We start from the raw sequence: 23707 nt of genomic DNA on the forward strand, positions 1-23707 counted from the left end.
CCAGGGATCATTTGGTTATCACAACTGAGGGAGGTGACTGCTACAGCCATCTAGTGATTAGAAGCCAAGGATGCTGCTAAACACCCTACAACGCACAGAACCATGACCCACAACAAAGAATTATCCAACCTACAACATCAGTAGTGAATCTGAGAAACCCTGACCTAGAAGTCGTCTAAGTCAAGATAAGTGAGAAAGTGAGAAATGAACACAGGATTTTATACAATAAGTTAAGAAATGAAAAGGCCCACCTTTGGTGTTCCATTTCAGTTTAGAGGGGTTTCTCTGAAGCTTACTTGGATTTGAGATCCCATTCTACTGCATCGTAACCACTACCAAGTACGCATTCTTCCTGCAGGAGGTCTGTAAATTAACCACCTGACATTTTACTTTGGAATGTTTAAAGAAGAACGGCTGGCAGTACATTAGGATTTATAGTACAGGCTAACAGCTAGTGCATTAATGCGAGTACACTCCATGCCCATGCACCATAATTTTCAAGTTTCTGGGATCTTTTTTTCTTCTTAGAACTATTCTACATAACTGATGCTTTATGTACACTTTTGGGGTTGTTTATGCCTCTTATGAGGGAAGAACATGGGAAGAAAGTTATCAAGAATACAATACTTTGTAAGAGTGGAAAATTCAGAAGATCCAAATGATGCCTTGAATACATACTTGGAAAGTCTCCTATATAGATTTTATAAGACTAATACAGTTGATAAAATAAATGGAATATACGAAATAGTTAATACTGACTCCACTTGTTGAATTCTATTATGTCCATTACTTTGTCTTTATTCGCAACAGAGTACATACGCCCATATATATAAGTAACAAAATTTAATCTGTTGAGGAAAGAACCAAGGACTGAGATATCTTTTTCTTGAAACAAAAACAAAAACTCACCACCCACACTAGATTATAACTTTGTTGCTAAAAATTAGAATCAGTCAATTTTATGGATTAACATTTTATTTGGACGTATAATATACAGTGACTTGTTCAAATGATGCCATTTTAAAAGGCGTTTTCATTTGTTCCTAAATTCTTGAGATGTTTCCTTTCTCTGTCTTTTAAGATTCTTCCACACTAATGGAAATTTTGTGTATTCTTAATACTCTTAAAAAAATTTCCCTATTTTCTATTCTTTCCGTTTTACAGAAAAAAAAAAAAGGTCATCCTTTCTATTTTTTTAAAAAACTCGTAATGTTTGTTTCTAGGGAGAAAGAAATACTTCACATTAGCATTTATAAATAATCAATGTAAATTACAGCCATTTACATTTTCACTACAAGTTGAAATTATTTTATGTACAGATAGAACTGATTTTGACAAGTGACTAAAATTCTAGTTTTTTTGTTCTCTTTTTCAAGGGTTTGTACGTATTATAGGTAAATGAGGCAGCTTCTCTCTCATATTTTGTTCTTATATACAAGTAGTTTATAATCCCCCCCCAAAAGGAGAAACTCAAAATTAAAAATAATCCTTATAAATGGAAAGGAGGGATAGAAAACGTAAATGTTGATGCACAGTAGGGTAGTTTAAAAGAATTGTGGAAGTTTTCCTATAACCTGTGGATGGAGTGCAGATCCTCCTGAAGAAAATGAGGCAGATAAAACCTGCTGAGATGTGGTTCCTTGGGGGAAACAGAAGAAAAGTGGGGATTCTTGGAACACTGTCTGAGGCAGACGGATAAAGGGTAACGAGACGTCAGAGCCAAAAGGTGCAGCTGCTCCCCCTGTAGGGGGAGGTGATTGAAAATCACTGGGATCTGAAGAAGTAATTTGTGAGGAATCACTGGAATATTCTGGGCTTCCTATTGGCCAGTTCTGTCCGATAGGCTCTACCACAGAAACGGTCAATTCTGGGGCATGGTAATTACGCTGTTCTTCAGTCACAGGCTGTAGGCGGCCATGTAATCCAACTGATTGAGGAGGTGGTTCTTCCTGATTCAAGTCCAATGCAACCTGTCGATTTCGGTAAACACGCTGAGGTAAAACTCCTCCTCCTTCTCCTGAAGAGGAGCTTGGAGTGTGAACATGAAACTCAAATACACAATTGCTTCTGCTCTCATTGTTAGGAGTTAACACAGCGGGCGCAGAATGAGGAACAAAGACAGGGTGAAATTTCAAACGTGTAGCATCTGTACTGATAGGTGCAGAAATACTAGAGAGGGGAGATCCTGGACTCAATCCAGAATCTAATCTTAAATTCTGAAGGTGTCCTACCAGGAAAGCCTGTCCAGATGGAAATTCAAAGACAGAACTTGAGGCAGGGCCCCCTTGTACTGGCTTCTGTTCAGGTATCTGTTTCATTGGACTTGACAGTACTGGTGAGTTGTATGGAATTCCCTCATACTGTTCTGTCACCTGGGCCTGGTAAGCTAGATACACTGCTTCCTGAGGAATAAAATAGTGAGCTTCTTCTGGAAGTACTAGTCCAGTTCTATAGTCACCGTGAACTTGAGTTGGTTCAAACATAGGATGGACCTGTATCTCACATGGCTCTCCAGTTATTCTACTGGCTGTAGTGCCCAACATAACTACGGCCTCTGGTGTCCAGTTAGTTGGGCTGCCACCACGTGGAAGAAGATTTTGGCCAACAGTCCTCAGCAGGGGTTGGAAGTGGTGAGTTTGGGCTTCCAAGAAGGAGGTGCTCTTACGCCGCTGGGAAATGGCCACCTTCGGTGGACAGGTGGGAGGTGGTGAAAAAGAAACTGGACGTTCATGAATAGTTGGGAAAAATATCTGTGATTCTGGGTATGTTGGGGTCCCCCCACACGGATGCGCCATGGACTGAGGCTGTATCAACATGAATAAGACAAGTAATTCATACATTCATATGTGAAATCACAGTAGACATGCAAAACTGGATAGCTTTGTGTAACCCTATGAAATGGTTACACCAGATTTATAATTAATAAAGAAATAACAATGCTTTTGGAAATTATGTGCATAGTAAAAATCCATTAAATACATCCAGGGTCAATAAAGTTATTCTGTGGGACTCTTTGCGTTAGATAAGAGCTGCTTTTCCACAATATCCTCTCTCAAAGGAAATGGAAGAACTTTCTAAGTGTTTATTCTGTTTTTACCCCCAATAAATGTGCTCACTCTTAAGACTTAATATAAATTACATCAGTGGAAAAGAGTTAAAATAATAAGAGTTAAGGGAAGACAATATGACAATATAAGCCCAACATTTTAAAAATGTAAGATACTTCAATTCAAACTGCAATACAAAGTTTTCCTATATTCTATCTTCTTATTATCCTGTGCTGTGTTAGAGGCTCCAGTGTTATTTTCTTATCAACTAATAGTATGCCTTCTAACCAGAAATCAAAAGAGGTATTTTTGGTGGACAACAAAAAAACACTACTGACTACTGACAGTAATGTCCTTTTCCTGTCTATGCCAAACTAGATGCAGTCAATTTTACTACATGAAACATGTTACAGATGCCAAATCACTGAATGTCCACTTTTCTGATCCTAGTTAAGGGCTGAATAATTCGGTGTTAAAATCAAGTGAAAGGGATAATATAAAAAACACTGACTTAACATCACTTTTTATTTACAGAGGCAGTTCTAGACATCAGACTCTAAATTTAGAATCCTACACCTTGCCAAATGCAAACAATGTACACCATAATAATTCACTTTCATGGACTCTTTTTAACAAGAGTAGATATTGGTTTCATTCTTTTAGTAGGGATGGTCCCTATCAAATTAGTAAAAAAGCTTAACTGTTACTTCTTCACAACAGCTGAAAGAGGGCTTCTATTTCAAACCAGAATGTCCCATTTTACTGTTTATTCAAGGAGAATCCCAAAGCCATAAAATACTATATAGTTAATCATTCTCCTAAGTAAAAATCTGAAGATTTTGGTATTGCTAAATCAGAATATTAACTATATTCGCTAACTGGAAAAGCAGCAGCAAGGTCCCACAGTGTGTAACAAAACTTTAAAAGACAGATCTTTTATAGATATAAATGGGGCCAAAGAAAATCTTATGTACTACATGTGTATCTAATGTATTCATTAGGGTCAAGATCCCACCTTATTCAATCTAAGAGAAAAATTTCCACAAGGGAACACGTGGCCTTTTAGTTTGCCAACGCATCATTTTAAATAGCCAACAAATAAAAAACCAACTTTCACTCTTTAATTACTCTTCACTATGGGGAAAAAATGGACTCATCCAGCTTCATGAATTTCTCTTTAGAATAAAGTGAAGAGAAAACATATTTGGGTTAATTTCTGATAAAGAGAAAATTTGCTTTTGATTAAGCTAATGAATTTAAAATGAATACGTATTCTTTACGTATTCATGCAAGGATCTGTACAGGTCAGTTGGGGATAGGAGACTATAATAAAAGCTAAATTTTATTGTGTACATATTCATATGTGCCCAGGGCATTATTAGCATTCTCTCTCATTACCTCCTTGCTTTTTCTTTATCCCCCTTAAAGCCTTGTAACAAAAAAGTTTCCTATACCAAGAACAGGTATCCTAAAAGCATAACGTATTACTAAGTGTAGTTCTTTTGTTTATTTAATTTTTATTACAATTCTTGATGCCTGGATGTATTCATTGGCAATAAATTTTCATTTGTCAGGAAGTTTATGGTTACATACAGTACTGACAAAGAGGGAAGGCAGGCTGGAGCGTCGGTGCTTGCGCTGAGAGGCAGAGTGCATAGGCAGGACACTCTCCAATGCTTTAGAAAGCTTTTCGGCAAAAGTTTCCTCAGGGGCAATCCGAAGGAGGGAAGGACAAAGAGGTGCAGACAGCACTGGTGGTGGGGTGGAAGGAGCACTGGGAGAGATGCGGGACAGAGAGGGAACAGCAGAAAGATGGGGAACACAAACCGACATGCTACGGCCACGACGAGGCTAAACAGAAAACAAACACACACATGAAAAACACAGTATTTTGAAAACAAAATAACCAAATGTACAATGAAAATAGGGCAGAGCTGACATAAAGAAGTGTTCCATCCTCCCCCAATCCCACAAATCCAATTTTTCTGAGGAGAGGTATAATTCCACAAAGCACAACTGGCAGATCACAACTATTCTCTCTATAACCTGTTACTGTTGGTCAAGTACAGGTTATCAACAACCATGATAATGATCAATTCTCTTTCTAAATATTCTGAAATAACATCAATTGTTATGAATGTATGAATAAGAATGGCCGACTGACTGAGGTAGTAAAACAGGGAAAACAATGAACATTGGCTTGCAGTTTTCTGTAAACTTATTAAAATTAAACAAGAATGAACCCTATTAGTTTAATGTACATTATAAGGTGTAGACTTTAAGACTGGATAACTTTGCAGGAACTCTGGAAACCTCAGAAAAGGTTTTTCAATTCTATTTTAGAAGGCATCAGACTAAAAAAAGTTGTTGGCTCAGAGTATTTTATTTATTCCACTTCCTATCTTTATCTGTAAAGGGTAGAAAGTCATTTTCTGGTAGGAAAAGCATTAGCTTTCTAGAAGTAATTCGCGATAGATAAAGACACATTTTGTAGTCTTACTAGTCAATGGAAAAATATTTTAAATGTGAATCTCTAAAGAGTAATTTTAACAATTTTCCAGCATATCAGAGATTCAACTTAGGTTTATAAAGTCTGAGGCGCCTTAACATAAAAATTTTAATATAGCTACAAAGCAGTATACCTAATACTGTAAGGCTGTCCTGAGCAAACTCTTATTTTCCTTTAGGTATTGTGAACTGTGTCACTAATTATATTTTCTTTTCCAAAACTGGCTGCATAGAATGCACTGAGCCAAATTTGTGGCCTACCAGTAGCAAGTACGAAAGTATCATCATACTTATTATACTTAGTTCATTCCTGGTTCTATTTTTCTCCACCCTTGTTTCTTTTTTACTCTAATTTTTTTAAAACTCCACATTGATATATTATTGTAAGTCACAATAAGTTCTTTCTGGAATAAGAAAGAAACGGAATTATAAGATTTAAAAAATCTTCAATATTTGATAACTTTTCATATGCTACCTCCACAGAATATTGTCATTAAAAGGCAAGGCCGTCATTAACAGTCTTTTAAAGCATCAATAAATACAGCTCTGTTTGTGGCTCAAATATTTAATATCTTCATAAATGATCATTCTGTTTCCTTTTCTAAAACAGACACACCTAAATGTTCATTACCCTGTGATGAGGGAAGCCAAGAATTTGAACAATAGTAGAAATGGACATGAAATGCTGACAAACAATGTCAGAACAAAGAAATACATCTACACAGTCTTTATAAGTTCTTCTACCCTACCTAATTATTTTAAAGGTCAGAAAAGTAGATTAAACAATGTATTAGTAGTTTGTGTTACTGTGGCCATTCATCTTGAGACCTAGCCAATGCAGGACTGATGAATGGACTCTGAAATATACAAACATCTTTTATTTCAAGCTGTAGGATAAAAGAACAGAGCAAGCAGAAGTATTTTCTTAAGCGAGAAAGACTTTCATTTGATGCAGAGCAGAAGTTCCATAACATTCAGATTTAAAAGCTTTCTGAGAAAGAGAAAAAAATCTGCCTAAAGATCTCACTAAACAAGTGCTATACAGTGACCAGTTGTTCTCCAGTTCTTTCCTGAGGCAGATGATGTACTTTATTTACTTCTGAAGACTTCACGGAGGGTCAAAAAAAAGAAATGGGCTATTACCAGATGATCTATTTTAACATTTTCTATATGAGAAGCAAGAGTGGCTGATGTAAAACATGCGGCTCTGTGTGTGTGTGTGTGTGTGTGTGTGTGTGTGTGTGTGTATAGTGTGTGTATAAATGGCATAAAATATTTCAAGAAATAATCTCCATAAGTTGATTCTGAAAATAAATTTGTAGTAAAACAATACCAAATAAAGAGACAAAGCAAATGAACGTATACTGGGGAAGGAATTTGTGTCCAACACAGACTTTAAGGCAGGAACACGCATAGCAACTGATGGTTAACTAAACACAAGCGCTAAATTAAATGGTCATAGAAATAAAGGATTCCTTCACTCTGAAGTACTCACATGCAGCATTCTACAATGGTTTGAACGTCTTACCTGTGTTTTATACAGTAAGAAATCTTACAAAAATGCTCTGTAATTCTTTTAGTAAGTAAGCTTTTGAAAACTTCCTTGTGCCCACCCCCAAATCATCTCTATGTGCAACTTATGCTTCTTTGAATAGTTTCAACTCTAAAGTGCTAAAGAGAGCATTATCTTAATCAAATCCAGATTAGTCTAACTCTCGTACATAGTTTCCTCACATACGAATTTCAGCTAATTCTCACACATTAATGTTTTATGTCCTAGCCTGCCAGAACCACTCTAATTGTACTCTATAATAAACCTATTTCCTTCAGAAATATACCATTTACACTTTCTATTTCAGACCCACGCTATTACTTGGATAGCAGAAAGAATGTGAATTTAACATATATCTATTGGCTCTCATGATAGGCTTACACTCTCTTTTGTAGTTACTTACCACACTTGAGGGTGGATAGACCCCATGGGGCTGAGATTGTGCTTGGACAACAGAAGCTGTATGCCCTGGGAGTGTGCCAGTAGAATGTGCCTGTTCATGCTGGGACCCATATGAAACTGTCTGTTGGCTGCTCACTCGAGATTCTGTGAAGACAGAAGATCCTTGACCACTGTCAACCGTCCCATCAGCTGAAGGAGAAATAAATTGTCAAAAAACAGAGACAGATCACAAAAAGGAGGTTTATATTTTCCCATTACAAACCCATGACTTTAGGGTTAAATAGTTTTTTCTTTGCAAAGACCTGACCTAAATAAAAAATGAATACTAGTTTTTAACTAAGTAGATTTCTATGCTTAAAAACTTGAAGGATCCAAATGGAAAAAAAAGTTTAATGTCTTTAAAAAAAAACTTCATGGCTATCATAGAATCTTATTACCTAAAGAATAAGGGAAATAAAATGGAATGCTGTAAGCCGTAAGTCTTAACTTTGGAGACCACTGCATTCTTTGTATGAAGCAGGTAGTTCAATAAAAAAACTAACAACCTCATTAGTTCCTAGTCTACTAAAAAAGCTGAACCAGACTAATGGGTTCAATTACAAATAGCTAAGATAAACTTATTCATTTTTCATTATTAGTTACATTTCATTTTATTTATTTTTATACATTTTAAGTTTTTAAAAAAGTTATTTAAATTCCAGTTAGTTAACACACAGTATTAGTTTCATAATTACATTTTATTTTAAGGAATTGTGAAAAGTAAAAATCTACACAAATTGGAACTTATAAGACGTTGGAACCTGTAAAATTATTTTATATCCTAATCACATTTCCTTACTATTCTGTCCTTCTAGTCTATTAGTTATGGATGTTAGAATACAAACAAAAAGTAGACAGTGATCATTTCAAATTTCTTATTATATGGTGGATTCACGATTCAAACCAAGAGGCCAGTGCAAAATGATAAACAAGATGAAGTCAATTAGGGATATCCTTAGCATACTTGTGCACTTCCCCGAATACTTACACAACACAGATATACTAGTTTGTTGGTACTGTAGTTGTTGATGTTGGTCTGCCTCAGGTTCTTCAGGTTCTACTTGCGTAGAAACTGAAGCTGAAGTGGTAGAAGCAGTAGGCATGCCAGTGCTGGCGGATGGCATCTGTTTGACTCCTGCCTGGGAAGTACTTGATTGTTGTTCTACCTGCTGTTTGAGACTGCTCTCTTCCTGCTTTCTTTTTTCTTGCTCCTCCCGCACCAACTGTCGCTGTTCTCGTTTTCTCTTAATTAATGACACTCTATCTTTGATGGCTTTTGCCATGGTCTTGTGATCACCTTCACAGACATATCCAGACTCTACCTACAGGATAAAAGAGTGCATTAGGAAGCAGTACGATATCAAAAGGAAACAACCCAATTATATATAAAATAAAAAAGGCACCTTTGGGGAAAAAAGTAGGAAGAAGGGGGAAGAGAAAGACCTCTCCAATGACTGGTCTTAAACTGTGAAATTACTTGTCTGCATTACGCATTTCTCAACCATTTTTGTAGATACTCAGGGGATGGGTGCCATCATCTTTGTAGAAACTCAAGGTAGGTGTATCTTTACTTCTTACAACAACAAAACAATAAGGCTCCTTTTATTCTAGTCGCTCTATTTCCTGCTCCCATGTAACTATTAATATTAACCTGTGTTGTTTTTACTTCTTTTCCCTAGGCAACAACGTAACCAGATAAAACAACTGTGATCAATACATTAAAGTTACACACACACACACACAATTCTCTCAAGAATCTAAAAAACTAACAATTAAGTATCTCTTTCATACCTGACCCCTTCTGAGGCAACTTGTATTGAATAGTTCTTATAAATTCTAGTAGAGATCTTCTATGAGTATCTCTGCATATTAACTGGCTATTTAAGGCACTATGGCAAGCCTAAAATTGGTGAAGTCTTTCCTTTCTGAAAAGTTACTTTTTGGACATAGTACAAAAAGTGATTTATCAAAGGCTGCCTACTAATAATTGATCTTGAAAACTCCCTCAAAGCAAAAACAATTCATTATATATTTACAGAGTTTATCCAAATGACTAATCAAATGTATCAATTTTTAGAAAATATAACTTGTCATTCTAACTCAATAGGTTTGTATAAATTAGGAGTCATTCAACCTCATAGACTTTCACATTACTTCAGGATGCATTCTAGATCTACCCAGCCATCCATCTATCCATCCTTATATATCTACATCTATATATCTTTTTCTCAATTAAAAATAACTTTTAGGGGGCGCCTGGGTGGCACAGCGGTTAAGCGTCTGCCTTCGGCTCAGGGCGTGATCCTGGCGTTGTGGGATCGAGCCCCACATCAGGCTCCTCCGCTATGAGCCTGCTTCTTCCTCTCCCACTCCCCCTGCTTGTGTTCCCCTCTCTCTCTGGCTGTCTCTATCTCTGTCGAATAAATAAAATCTTAAAAAAAAAAAAAAAAAACTTTTAGGGCCATTAATCAACACAATTTTCCATCAATGAGATCTGCCATCCACACTGCTTCATAAACATTTTGCTCAACAATATAAATGTTTATAAATCTACATCAATTTTTAAATGGTGGATCAGAGCTAATTTACCATTTCTTTTATTTTTTATTTAAATTCAACTGAATTAGCATGTTTCAGAGGTAGAATTTAGAGGTTCATCAGCTGTATATAACACCCACTGCTCATTCCATCAAATGCCCTCCTTAATGCCCATCACCCAGTTACCCCATCCCTCCACCCACGTCCACCTCCCCTCCAGCAACCCTATTTGTTTTCTACAGTTAAGAGTCTCTTATGGTTTATCTTCCTCTGTTTCCATCTTACTTTTTCTTCCCTTCCCCTATGTTCATCAGTTTTGTTTCTTAAATTCCACAAAAGAGTGAAATCATATATTTGTCCTCTGACTATGTCACTTAGAATAATACCCTCTACTTCCATCCACGTTAATTTACCATTTCTTGAGCAACATCTTCTGGCACATCTCTTTCCAAGTCAAAGGAAAATTCAATAGCTTCATTGTCTTTGTATTTTCCCTTTAATTTCTTAATATCTTCAATACGTAGCCATAATTTAATGGCTATCTTTTCTCCATCGTCTTCTTCGGCTAATTCTACCCGTACCCCTGTTTCCTCCTGGAAGAAGGCATGGTTCAAAAGGTCTTTGATAGAATATCTTCCAAAGAGAGGGAAATGAAACAAAAACAAAACGAAATGACATTAGATTTAAAACAATTTTCAAGTGTGGCTGATTATTATTATGCTTGGAATAATAAAGAAAGATTGTAAAAAAAATAAATGAAGGAGATTTTATAACTCATTACATTGCTCCATGTGAATAGTGATTATAGTTTTACTCTCAAGTTATACAACATCATTTATAAATAAGAGCTGAAAGCAATACCTTTCAATCTAAGTCATCTAATCTCGTATTAGTTAACAATGTACTAACAATGGCAATTAATACACAGAATGTCATAGCTTCAAAATACCACATAACTTATGTAGAATTTATAGTTAACAGATACTCCTCTTAATTATAATCCCATCTGATCCTTGACCAACATCCAATGAGATATTATTTCCTGATTATTAGGAAACAGAGGCTTAGAGAGGGTGAAAATCTTGCTCATAGTTGTAAGCCTCAAATGGTTGAATCAAAATTTGAAAATAAGTTTTTTGATTTCTAGTTCTTTACCTTCTACTACAACTTTACCACAATAAATTCTCTCAATTCCTTGTTCAACAATTTGTGTACCAGCCAAGAAGTCTGACTGTGGAATAATCTTCTTCAGATAAATGGTTTCGAAATACCAGTAATCTAGTAAACCATAACATCCAGAAAAGAAACAGAGTAATATGTTCTAAGACTGGAAACAAATACTCCTTTGTTTACAGTAAAAAAAGGTTCTTAGAGAGATGAAGGACTCTCCTTTCCAAACACTGTATATAAAATTAGAAACCCAAACTAAATTTCTACTGAACAGTCTTAAAGATCATGATGTTAAGCTCTTCCAAATAACAAAGTTATGAAAGCTCTTCCAAATAACAAAGTTATGAAAAGAGTATGAGACTGGAGAAGTGAAGATAATGAATTCTTTAATTTGGTTGATATACCTGATGGCTCACATTCTTCAGGAGGTAGATTATGCTCAATTTACAATTTATATTTATACTGGCTGGTCTATTTTTCTTTTTTGGAGGGTGAGGGGGGATGGTGAGGGTAGATTATTTTTCAAAAACAGACACTGGATCTTTGCCATGCCTAACGGGTGATGAATCAGCTATATGACAGATCAGATACTTGCCACTCCTCTGAGAAAAGTCCTGTTAGTACAAATGACTAAGCCAAATCTCCTCCTAAGCTTTGGGCAAAGCTGTCTCTTTACTGAAAGGAATTCTGATGTTTTGCTCTTCCAATTCTGGCACAATGACAGCAAATCAAGATGTGTACTTGAGCTGATTTTAAAGAGCCAAGGTTTTATTTCACCTTTTAGAATTCAACAGGTAAAGAACTAAGGAACAGATCTGTTGGTCTGAGAGAGATTAAACCCTACTGAGTTTTATAAATCATGCTGATGCTTTATAAGTAGTTTGTTTTATAAGCAGTTCTCACTGAATGTAGCAGCTGTGTTTAAGGTGGTTCTGGTTCACTTAAACTCTACCATACCACATTTTTACAACATTTCACTCTATCAAATCTCAATACTATCTCAAATGGACAGAACTCTACTTTTTTTTTTTTTACACAGATTTTTAAAAATTTTTATTTTATTTTTTAAGTAATCTCTACGCCCAACATGCGGCTTGAATTCACCACTGCGAGATCAAGAGTAGCATGCTGTACTGACTGAGCCAGCCTGGCACCCCCAGGACTCTACCTTTAAAGATATTACATGACATAAATAGAGAAATTAATCACAAGTAAACTATTAAATACACTTTAGATTGAGTATTGTATTCAGAGCATATCATTACATTTTAGTTTTTTAAGCAAACCTAAGCCAAAAGTGGCAACTTACCTTTCATCTTTGTTTTGCCGTATGCATCCTTCAATAATTTCCTTCACTTCAGGAATTGCTACTTTGTCAAAACTGGCTGGCTTCACTCCCTGAGAAATATAAAAATAGCAACAGAAACACATTAATAAAGGCAGGTTCTTTGAACTTTGATTTTAAATTACCTCTTAAGGTTCTATTAGATTGGCTTCTCACCATCCTGGCTTTTTTCTTATTTGCCTGCAGGAGCTGGTCCACTACAGGGTCAGAGCTGGGTAGTGGCAATTTATCTCCCACAAGAAAACAACAAGAAACAGTCACTTACTTCCATGGCCTCCACATGTAGGTAAGGAAAAATTTAGACTGTTGTCAATATCTTCTGCTGTGTTTCAGGTAAAGAAAGTTACTGGCTAAAGAGAAATGCCAAATGTTCTAAAAGGTTAGATCTTTTGTGCAGCCTTGTTCCCTAACACATTAATCAGCACGTATTTAACTATTTGGAACAGTGAATCCATGAATGGGCATGAATTCACATGCTTAGTTTGGCAGGTATTCTATTATCATAGTACTCTTTTAACAAACTCAAGAAGTATAGAGTTAAGGATTTGGATTGGTTTGGCATGATAACAGAAGAACCAATTGTCTTATACATATGAAACATAAAATGAAAAGTGATATATCAGACCCATAGACAAGATTTCTGATTAATTTCAGAAGAAAACTCAATATCACTATTATATGCAATACTATATAGTATACTAGTAGTATTTTAGAATCTTCATAGCGTGTAAATTTTTTGCAAACAAAAATTTCAGCTATGTGTGGAAAATATACGTAAGATGTAACAAAATACTCCTGAAAGGTGATGTGGAGAAAAACATTTCATTTTCTCTTCCCACCTTGTCTAAGTAACCATATGGATTGATGAAGCTGCATTAATATACTGTCCAAATGGCACTTTAAGTCTCTAAACACATAAAACACAGGGAACGGGAAATAAGGAAGAGGGACTAGAATAGTTAGAATATAGTCTATAAAGTTTAATCATCTATAGTCTCAGTGACAAGATAGATTAAAACAGTATTAGTGATAATAATTTGATAAATCACAGAAATGCATGTAACCTCTTACAGATTGAAATGAAATGCATAAAATAGTTAGCACTAAAAAGTTCTTAAATATTGGAGTTGTGATGGGATAATTCTCATCAATTACTCAATTGCACTATTCAAACCTCCTGATTTGGAGGATTCCACCTCTACCTCTAGGGCTAACTTTTTACACCAAGGAACTGTCAGTAGGGCTGACCCTAAAGTTAAATGCATGCATTTAAAAGGTTAGTTTCTAAGTACTGACTGAAAGGTCACAATTTTCCTCAATCTTCTTATTTTTCAAATCCAGTTAAGTTTTCCCAACTGGTCTTTGTCTTCATATAATTCTAATGAGAACAAGAAAATAATGCTGCTGAAGCAAAAAGCTGCTTTAATTGAGCAAGCTGGTATGGTATTTCAGACTAAGGCTTTAGAAAATAGGAACTGTTTTAAGGAAAAAAAATGGATGATGTACTCTAAAAGTTCTCTGGTAGTGGAAACACTGGAGATTTTTTCTATGTTTTTAACGTTCTACAACAAACATATAAAACTGTGTAAAAGCAAATTTTAGAAAGATGTTATTTATAAACATAATGTGAAGAGCAATCTAAAATACTTTACGCTAAGTTTGCAGAACATTCACTATTGGCAGAAATTATCTAAACGAATGTTCTTTGGTAAAATTGGTCACTAATACATATTTGGCCTTTGCATGTAAAGACAATTCAAATTATTACAGGGAAATGGCTAAAGAGAATATAGAATATAATTAGGAGAAATGCTTCTTCTATAAACATATTTTAGGGGAATGTAGTTTGGCCTTCTGGCAGTAAAACTACATATTAATAAAACACACATGCATTGATTATATTCAAAGACTCTTCTGTCCCAATTTAGCACAGGCATCTTGGAAAGATGATTTCAGATTCCTTGTCTAGCAAATGGGGATAATATCTGTACAACTTACCAACCTATATTCATGGCAGCTAGAAACAGATGTATTATCTAGATTGAAAGCTCTTTGAATGAAGTTTACTGACCTAAGGCCACTTTTGAATTCAGAGGCAATCACCAAAGATAATAAAGCGTAGGGCTAAAAGGAAGCGAAGAATTCTCTTGAAAAATAATCACCAAGATCTATAGTGAACCCACTTTCAATCCTTGGTTATCCTTAAAAATAAGTTAATACTCTTGTTAATCCTACCCATGCAAACACATTTACATTCACTACTCTACAAATAGGAATTCCTACTTATAAATAGAAATACTAGCTTAACAAATGAGCTATATAATGTCATAATAGCAAAACCAGCAACTGTGAACCATAGAACACCTTGAATCATCCACTAGGTTAAGCTGGTTTCTCAACCTATTCAAGATTCAAATACAGAAAATTCCATATCAATGCTATGTAACATTCTGATGCCACTACCAACTTAAAAAATGTATTGCAGGTGCCAAGGGAGCCAATAAAACTGAGATATACCTTACCAGAAGCTGGTATTAAAAGATTAATGAGGCTTACTGTTACCCACTTACATAATGAAAAAGGTAGAATAAATCTCAGCTACCACTCAGCTACCATCAAGAAGCCAGGATTATCAAAATATCTAGCAGAAGTATTCCGAATCATTTGAGAAGTAAGAATATATGGGGAATGTATACTGATAATGCCCCCAAAATGTAAAAATGAGCATGAAACCTACAGAAAAGTCATCCAGGACATATAATAGAAAGCTGCTTAAAATAAACAAGTACAGGTTTTGATACATTCATCATACTTACGGGCTTTTTATTCTTAAGAAATGAAAGAACTCAATATATTTAAAAATATTTTTGGTAACTGATGATTTTTTAAATTAAAAAATAATCTAGATTACTCTAAAACATGATTTTAAGCACCACATAGAACAAAGTAATGATGAGAAAATATTTTGATAATATAAAATTTTGTCTTCATCTTTTTTCCCTTTCAGTTCATATACTTCAACAAAGATGATCAACTTAGAGCCTTTAAAATCCTCCTAATGTCACCTCTTTCCTTTACTTCCTAATTTGACCCCACTAAGTACTATTCTTGTCTAGTTCTGACCAATAAAGGCAAAGTTTTGCTCACTTATTCTGAATGGGATTCAAAAACACAAAACAGAAGAAAAGAGTACTAAGGTAGATAAATTGGGCTAATACTTTATACATAAGAAAAATGTGGTTAGAGACATACCCTCTTACTCCATTCTTCTACAGCCAGCAACCCGCTGGCTCTAGAAATATTCTTGCTTACTTTCGTAATTCATAGGATCTCTCTTTAGGCAAATAGTGCTATGTTATGTTTTTTTGACATGGGAGAGTAGCATGTTTCCCTGCATTAAACAAAAGTACTTCTTAAGCATCTAATGTATATCCATTTACTTCAGAGTTTATACAAAACTATGTGTTCTCTTAAAACAAAAACAAAGGCCACTTTTATGCAATTATAGAGTACCAAAAAAAAAAAAAAAAAAAAGAAAAGAAAACAATTGTGGCTTCCTCCAAAGTCATATTAAGAATTGATATAAAAGTTTATAAAATGTTGATTTGAACTAAGAAAAATGAAAAAGACATACATGTATTTTATAGACTTTGTTTTTCTTTTAATTCTATATAACTTATGGTTTGTCAACTAATCTGTTGGAAAAATAAAAGTGAGTCATAATATAGTAATCTCTGGTTCAATATCCTAGCTCTTAAAACTCTCAGCACTTGCTTCTTAAAAGCTCAGGTTTCAAATGTGTTAGGGTAACACTTATTTACACTTCCATAAAAGTAAAATTTTTTCTAACCATTTAGAATTGAGGAAAGCCTCCTTTCTCCTCACACAAAATGTAGTCAAAGTTAACCACAAAAACTCAAGTATTATAAAAAACATTCTAAAGTAAACAATTTCATATTGCTACATATATTACCAAATGGCTACAATATACCTTTTGTATATATCAGAAATTCTTACCCACCTCATTTACACAATCCTTTTGAGGGCAGCAGCAGCAATGAGAATTTATGATGACAAACACTGAGCAAAAGTCTTTCTTTGTAAAATCCATCACAAAAGGCAAAATAGACTTGTTACAGTTAGAGGAAAAGGCGGAAACTGACAAGATGGAAATTAACAGTAAATTAGCCTACAGCATAAGCAAGGCAGACATCAAAGTCAGACTGAAGCATGGCTTCTTGTTTAATAGTAGCCATGCTTCTCCAACTCTCAGACATGAGTTTAACTCTACTCAGCCAATAATCTACTTATTCTAGATCGGCCCTTTAAACAAACCTACATGCCGAGCAGCAGGGAAACTGTTCTGCTACTGCTCCTCCTGCTTCTCCTCCAAAAGCAACAGACCCCGGCACAAGCAAAATGAGATTTTTACTTGGTCAAAGCTCCACCCATTATGTCCACAGGTTCTGCCTCCTTGACATCAAAACCCACACTAGAAATTTATTTATCTAAACACTCCCTCACCCCTAATCATGTTGGAACTATGCTTTTAAAAGAAAATGGCTCAACAACCAAAATGTAAACTCTGAATATGTAGCCACAAGAACGCTGTTCAAGGAAATCACAATACCACATTTGGGTTATCAGGTCTACTTCTCATATACCAAGTCTCTATGTGCAACCTGGGCCACATCCCTTAAACTCACTTGAAAACTGTGGATAACAGTTTACCTAAATTACCTAATTTAAATGTTTACCTACTTTAAAAAGAGGTGATATTAAAGCCTTGCTACTCTCTAATGGTACATTAAAAAAAAATGAACAGCTGTTAATTAGTACATAGAATTGGTAAGAATTTACTTTTTCTCTTCCCTTCTATTAAAAGCCTCAATATGCATTTATAACTAAAGATATTTGCATTTGCCAGGAAGAGCTCATGGATCCAAATAACTACTACTTTAGTGATTAAGGAAAGGTTTTTCTTATTGGCATTAACAAAGATGGCAAAAAAAAGCATTTTTCAATGTACTGTCATTATGGGTAACAGAATAAAGTCTAACCTTGTAATGCGGTAAGCTGGAATCCCCATCAAGACAGTGGGTATTAAGGCTTTAATTATTCAGTAACAGTAACATAAGATAAGGGCTTGGAAGCTCTTTGGTAGGAATACTTCTACTCTAAAGGATAGAAATGACTGACAGAAATGACTATTTTTTTAAATGACTTAATTATAACAAAATATCTCAAAGTAGTTGCCACTGATCTCTGGCTCAACACAATTCATCACTACTAAGTAGGTAGTCTAGAATGTCGGGTATCGGTCAGAAATACAGTAATGTGGTCCAGCATTACCTTTAACTTAAATGTTTGAGTAAGCCTGCTCAGGACTATGCTTAACTAAATGAAAATGAAAGAGCTAGAAAACAGGTGACTTGTTGCTTGGCTTTTAAAACTCTGCTGGGCAACACACAAAACCACAGCAAGATTGCTTTTTTTTTTTGACAAAGTTATAACGCAGGCACAAATATCTAGATCTATAAAGACCTGTCTTTTCTATATATCAAAATAAGAATTTTCAACATATACAATAAAAATACCATTCACATATGGACAACAGTTTACACATCTAAGCTCTAATTCCTCTTAAAGTCAGTGCTTTTGTCTGCATTTCCTCATTTCTTTCAATGGTATCATCCCTATTTCCATGATTCAGAATATTAAACAGTCATTCTTAGATGCTTCTTCTCCCAAAATATTTAAGTACTATTATTCTCTATGAGCTCTTTAAACAAAGATAAAAAAGCAACTGGTAAACACTTCTGCTACTAACACTCCTAACTGTCCCTCCAATAGTCAAAGATCTCTGGCCAGGCAAAATTAGATTTTTACTAATTTCTTTGTTACCTCTCAAAATCATTGCTTCTTTTGCATAACAACTGTGACCACCCAAGTCCAGATTATCAATACCTCACCTCTTTGAACTTAACCAATTTAAGATGGGCTCCACTGTTTCCATTCTCTCCATCTCCAATTTGTATTTTATATTGTGACCAGCTCAATCGTCTGGCTTCATTTAATCATCTAACATTTAGCCATTTCCAGTCACCTGACATCATTTAACTCACATCACACTACTCAAAACTGGTTAAGAGTTCTCCATATCTAAGACGGCCTTAGGATCACAGATCTGGAAAGAATATGAGTGAGAGTCCCTCCATGTTCAAATGAGACAATTTCGGCCCAAAGAGATTAATGCCATGTCAAAGCTAGAATCAATTAATTAATTCAACTGGCATCTATGAAGTATCTCGTCTAGTCTACTCTAGTCATTATTAGATACCTGCCAGATACACTGTATTATCTTCAGCACCCAGAATAAAACAGTCTGTTTCTGTGGGTAAAGGCCTGTTGGTAAGGGCCTTGTCAATGGTAAAGCAAAACCTAGAAACCAGATTCCACAATGCTTAGTTTAATGTTACTTCTAGTCCATGTTATAGTTCTTTTTAATTTCTTTAATCTGGTGCAAAAAAACCCTCACAATCCAAATTCTACCTTCTTCTCTACTCTTCTCTCTCCAAAATAAGTCCAGTCAAACTGGTTACTTGTTTACCAAATACTTAGTGCATATTTTCACCGACAAGAATAGTCTTTCTACTCCTCCCTTTTTTACCCAACTGAGTTCTACACTTCTTTTCAAGGTATACCACAAATCATATATAATGAGAAGGCAGCAGCTACGAAGCATCTATAGACGAATCTTTTGGCATTAAGTTGTTTATAAGATACCAGGAAACTCATTATTGCTATAATGTACTTAAATATAGAAACCATCTCTCTATATCCCACTGGTTTTTATTCTATAGTCTAACGGCTTATGAATTACAGATCAACATTCAGTGAGTATAAAAAACCCCAGCTGTTTGAGAAATTCTGAAATAAGGACTTCACAATTGTTCTTAAGTACCTAAAACATTAAGAAAGATACCCAAAACTGTTTGATTTAAGATTAACAGTCTGATTAAGAACCTTTAATATTAATCAAATCACAGAATAATGGAATGCCTCTGAAAATCATGCAAAATGTTCCCAAGATAGAGACCATGATACACAAAGTTTTCTTTTACATGTAGAATCCAAATTTATTGGATGATAACAGGAATAAAACTTACAAAGGAACCATTTTCAGCTAATTCCAGTGGATTTAGATCTCTGGGATAGCATAAAAAATTCCAGCTGCTAAAGAAAAAAATACAGTTTTCCTCAATTTTTCACTCACTATCTAATCAGGAATCAGCCTCACTTGTTTCTGTAAAAAAAAGTGGGGTGAACTGTAATCTGTTATATAAAAAACTAAAAGGAATTTCACCTTAGCTACTTTAATTCTGTTTTTCCCAGACAGAATGTTCAAACCTTGCAATCCAATGGCTAACAGAATCAGTGACAAAGTCAAATTACACAAACAAAGTAATTAAAAATCCCCATTATTTCTAACTTGGTTGTTATAAGGCTGGATTCAGCCAGATTCTTATTGGTATGAACCATTAGTTTACAGGAATTTGAACATACCTTATGATCCCATTGGAAAACAAACCTCTTCAAACTCTCTACCAACTCTAGCTAGTTCTATCAAAGGAAATTAGTTTACCTCATGATTCCCCAAGGCTCATTACTCTCTGGATACATGAAAGCTTGTGTGTGGCTCCAACCTCAAGTGCACTATCCTTCATATAAAAAATTGATGCCATTGCTTACTGTAGTTTGTATTCTTTTAATAGCAGACAAAAACTGTGCTAAGGATATTACTACTTGTATTTGGATTTTCTCATTACCAATGGCAGATTTTCAAGATAACTGAAGTCTTTCTCCTTTAAACAGGGATCATGAACCCTCTACACTGGGCTCAAACATGTAATACCAATCTTATGCTGTCCGTGTACCCTAATTTTTTTTATGTTCAGACTTTTTTCCCCTTGAGGTCTAATAAAAAGTTAAAAAAGCAAAAACTGGCAAAGAAAAAAATTTAAGGTTTGTATTAATGTCATTTTAGAGATGCTTGATTTCTGACAGCACCATCAGCACCACTATTATTATTATTATTACTACTATTTCTCCTTCATGTCCTTGGGACAAAATGCTTAACGTCTGATTCTATTTTCTTATCCGTGAAATGAAGATATTATCTACTTACCAGGATAAAAATAAGATAGTATACGTAAAGCACTTTCCAAGGTTATTGGCAAGAAGCAAGATTAAAAATAAATGTTAGCTCATTAACTCTCCTCTAAAACTTGACTTTAATTAAACACATTTTAGTAAGTGCAAATTACTGAATGTCACTGGATAAAGAATGCAACAAGAGACAACTTACTACACTACCAAGCATGTCATCACGATGATAATGATAACAACAGCAATACCTACTAAGTACTGACTGATAACTACATGTCAGGCACTTGACTATGTTCTACATGCATTTCTCATTTAATCCTCATAAACCCCTTAGGTTCAGAGAAGTTAAATAACTTGCCCAAGGTATCACAGCTAGGAAATGACATTGCTGGGATTTAAACTTAAGCAGACCTAACTCCAGAGCCCAGTTCCTCCATAGGCAACGTAAAATTGGCTTTCACTCTCTATAGTTCTGTATTCATTTTACAAAAACCGAGTGCCTATGACTTATCGATCTCTAAACACTAGAATAGAGCAAAGAACAAGTCAAATAAAACCCCCAACCCACAGAATTTGTATTCTAATTGGGGCTTTAGATGAACACTGTAAGGCTGTGATAAAAGCCATGAAGAAAATAACAAGAAGGAATAGAAATAAAGTGTGAGTACACTGAAAAATATTTTTGAGAGGGTGGGAAGGGAAAGCCTCTCTGAGCAAGTAACATTTCAGGTACAGACCTGTACATTGCATGTACAGAACAATGACATATAACAATTTATTATCAGTGCACTGTAGAACATAACTGTTAAACCACAGTCTACATTTACCCCCTCCACATCAGCACTTACACAGACAGGTTTAAATACTCCTAGGTCACAGACTGACACTGTAATTGACAGTTATGGATTTGGTATAGTATTTTGATATGAACAAAGGATCTGGGATCAGATAATAACAGAAATAACAGAATGCTCTGTTATCTTCTAGATATGTAATCTGGGTTAGCCTTCTTGGGCTACAGACCTTTATTTACAAAATGCTGATAAGAGTAGAATTTACTCACTTCCCACTCCAGGCTGTTGGAAGAATTAAATTATATAACATATGCGAAGTATTTAATGCAATGTCTGGCACAAAGGATGTATATTTATTAATATTTATATTGCTATCACCCACTATTTGTAGGACAGTGCACCACTGCAGGGTCAGACATGTAGTACTGAACTGATCTACAGAGGAAAAAAGAAACCTGTCCTTGAAGGGCTCAGTTCTAATGGGGGGACAATAGTTAATAACAATATAATAATTATTATAGTAATAAAACAGAGGTAGAATCTGATGGGAACATAGAAGAGGGAATGATACCGACGACTTTCTTCTAAGAATTCTAAAATATTTCTGGTAAAGAGTGCCAGGGGGCTAAAGTTACTGATAATTACTTCATATAAAATCTGCCACCTCTGTGACAGACGGCCAATTAAGTTCTCAACTTAAACATACTTTTTCAGGAATACTGTCTTTGGCCCTCTGAAGGAGATCAAATCCCCTTCTTTGTGTCTATAAAATCCATCTGCTTTAGTGTAATTACTACTTCAATGTTTACTGATTACTAATAGGGTATACAGAGTAGATCTGGGATGGAAACCAGAAATATGGAGTGGTAAGGGCATTGGCTGGTGGTGGTGGTGAAGGGAATGGCAGGGTGGGGTAAATTTACACTAGGGAGCCCTATATTCTCTCAACAGATAACCAAGCATGCTTCCTTAATAAATGTGCAATAGTTAGGCACTGATGCTAATATTTACCTTAAAAAAATTAAATTTATAACCAAGGCTGACTCAAGGTGTATTTTACCACGAGAGTCATCACTTATATAATAATTATTAAATTATTAAATCACTGTATAATCTAGGGATTCAGTTCAATCCCCCTTGTTTATCTTGGCACCCAAAACATGAGAAAAACTTTAGAAAACTGAAAAAGGACACAACTGTTTTTCTTCTTCATTGGAAGCCAGAAGATGGGGATGGAGGTTCATGAAATCAAGACATTTCCCAGATAAGAAATATAATGACTGACAGAACAGAATAAGGGACTATAGATAATACAGAACTAAATTTTCACAGCTGAGAGGAAAAAATAAAGCACAAGTGAATGCCTGCAGTATGCTTAGAAACTAAGGATTTTTTTTTCTTTTTTTTTTAAGAGAGAGCGTGCACACGTGTGTGCTAGAGTGGGGAAGAGGGAAAGAGAGAGACAGAATCTTAAGTGGGTGCCACGCTAGGGCTCAACCCCACGACCCTGAGATCATGACCTAAGCCAAAATCAAGAGTCACATGCTTAACCAACTAAGCCACGCAGGAGCCCCTGGAAACTATGGATTCTAACATAGTTCCAAATGACTTAAAGAACTCCCCAAGCTTTTTATTCCATCTTTTCTACAGCTTGAGCTTTCTGTTGTTTTAAAAAAGCAATTCCTAAATAAGAAAAAATGCAATTAAACAGGTTAAAACTTCTAAATCATTCTGGTTACTTATAATGCTAGTAAAAAAGTTTCATGAATGACGGAATAGTAATTTTCAATTAACGTTTTGGTATTACATTATTTAGTCTATGGTACACAGAACCAGAAAGGACCTCAAATGATCACTGTTCCCATTCACACTTCTCAAACTTTAACGTACACACGAATCATCTTTGGATATTGTAAAATGCAGGTTTTGATTTGATCTGTCTGGGATGGAGTCAAAATTTTACATTTTCAACAAGTGCCCTAGGATACCAATTCTGTTGGCCTGGGAACTACACTTTGCATAGCAAAGGTCTAATTAGAGACTCTCAACGTGTAGTATTCAAAACTCTATCAGGGGACCTACAAGGTACTTCTTTTCCAACGACATATCTGCATGAGGCCAGATTTTCTTTATACATTTCAAC

At 35.2% G+C, this 23707-nt stretch overlaps 1 protein-coding gene across 22 annotated transcripts in view; it reads right to left on the reverse strand.

The window, feature by feature from the left end:
* The window catches only part of WNK1 (WNK lysine deficient protein kinase 1), a 151803-nt gene that overhangs the window by 34373 nt on the left and 93723 nt on the right, over positions 1-23707 (reverse strand). For 20 of the 22 annotated variants that reach the window (XM_044385314.3, XM_048216469.2, XM_044385313.3 and 17 more), the window contains exons 5-8: positions 12566-12654; positions 10500-10719; positions 8537-8870; positions 7511-7698 (exon numbers count right to left, since the gene is read on the reverse strand). In XM_044385314.3, coding sequence (XP_044241249.3) covers positions 7511-7698; positions 8537-8870; positions 10500-10719; positions 12566-12654 — 831 coding nt within the window. Of the gene's footprint in view, positions 1-1574; positions 2805-7510; positions 7699-8536; positions 8871-10499; positions 10720-12565; positions 12655-16622; positions 17377-23707 lie in introns of those variants that run through there. The other 2 variants (XM_026502723.4, XM_057303274.1) reach the window with 2 other exon arrangements.

The sequence above is a fragment of the Ursus arctos genome, unplaced genomic scaffold (assembly GCF_023065955.2).
Source record: "Ursus arctos isolate Adak ecotype North America unplaced genomic scaffold, UrsArc2.0 scaffold_26, whole genome shotgun sequence".
NCBI classification, from domain to species: Eukaryota; Metazoa; Chordata; class Mammalia; order Carnivora; family Ursidae; genus Ursus; species Ursus arctos.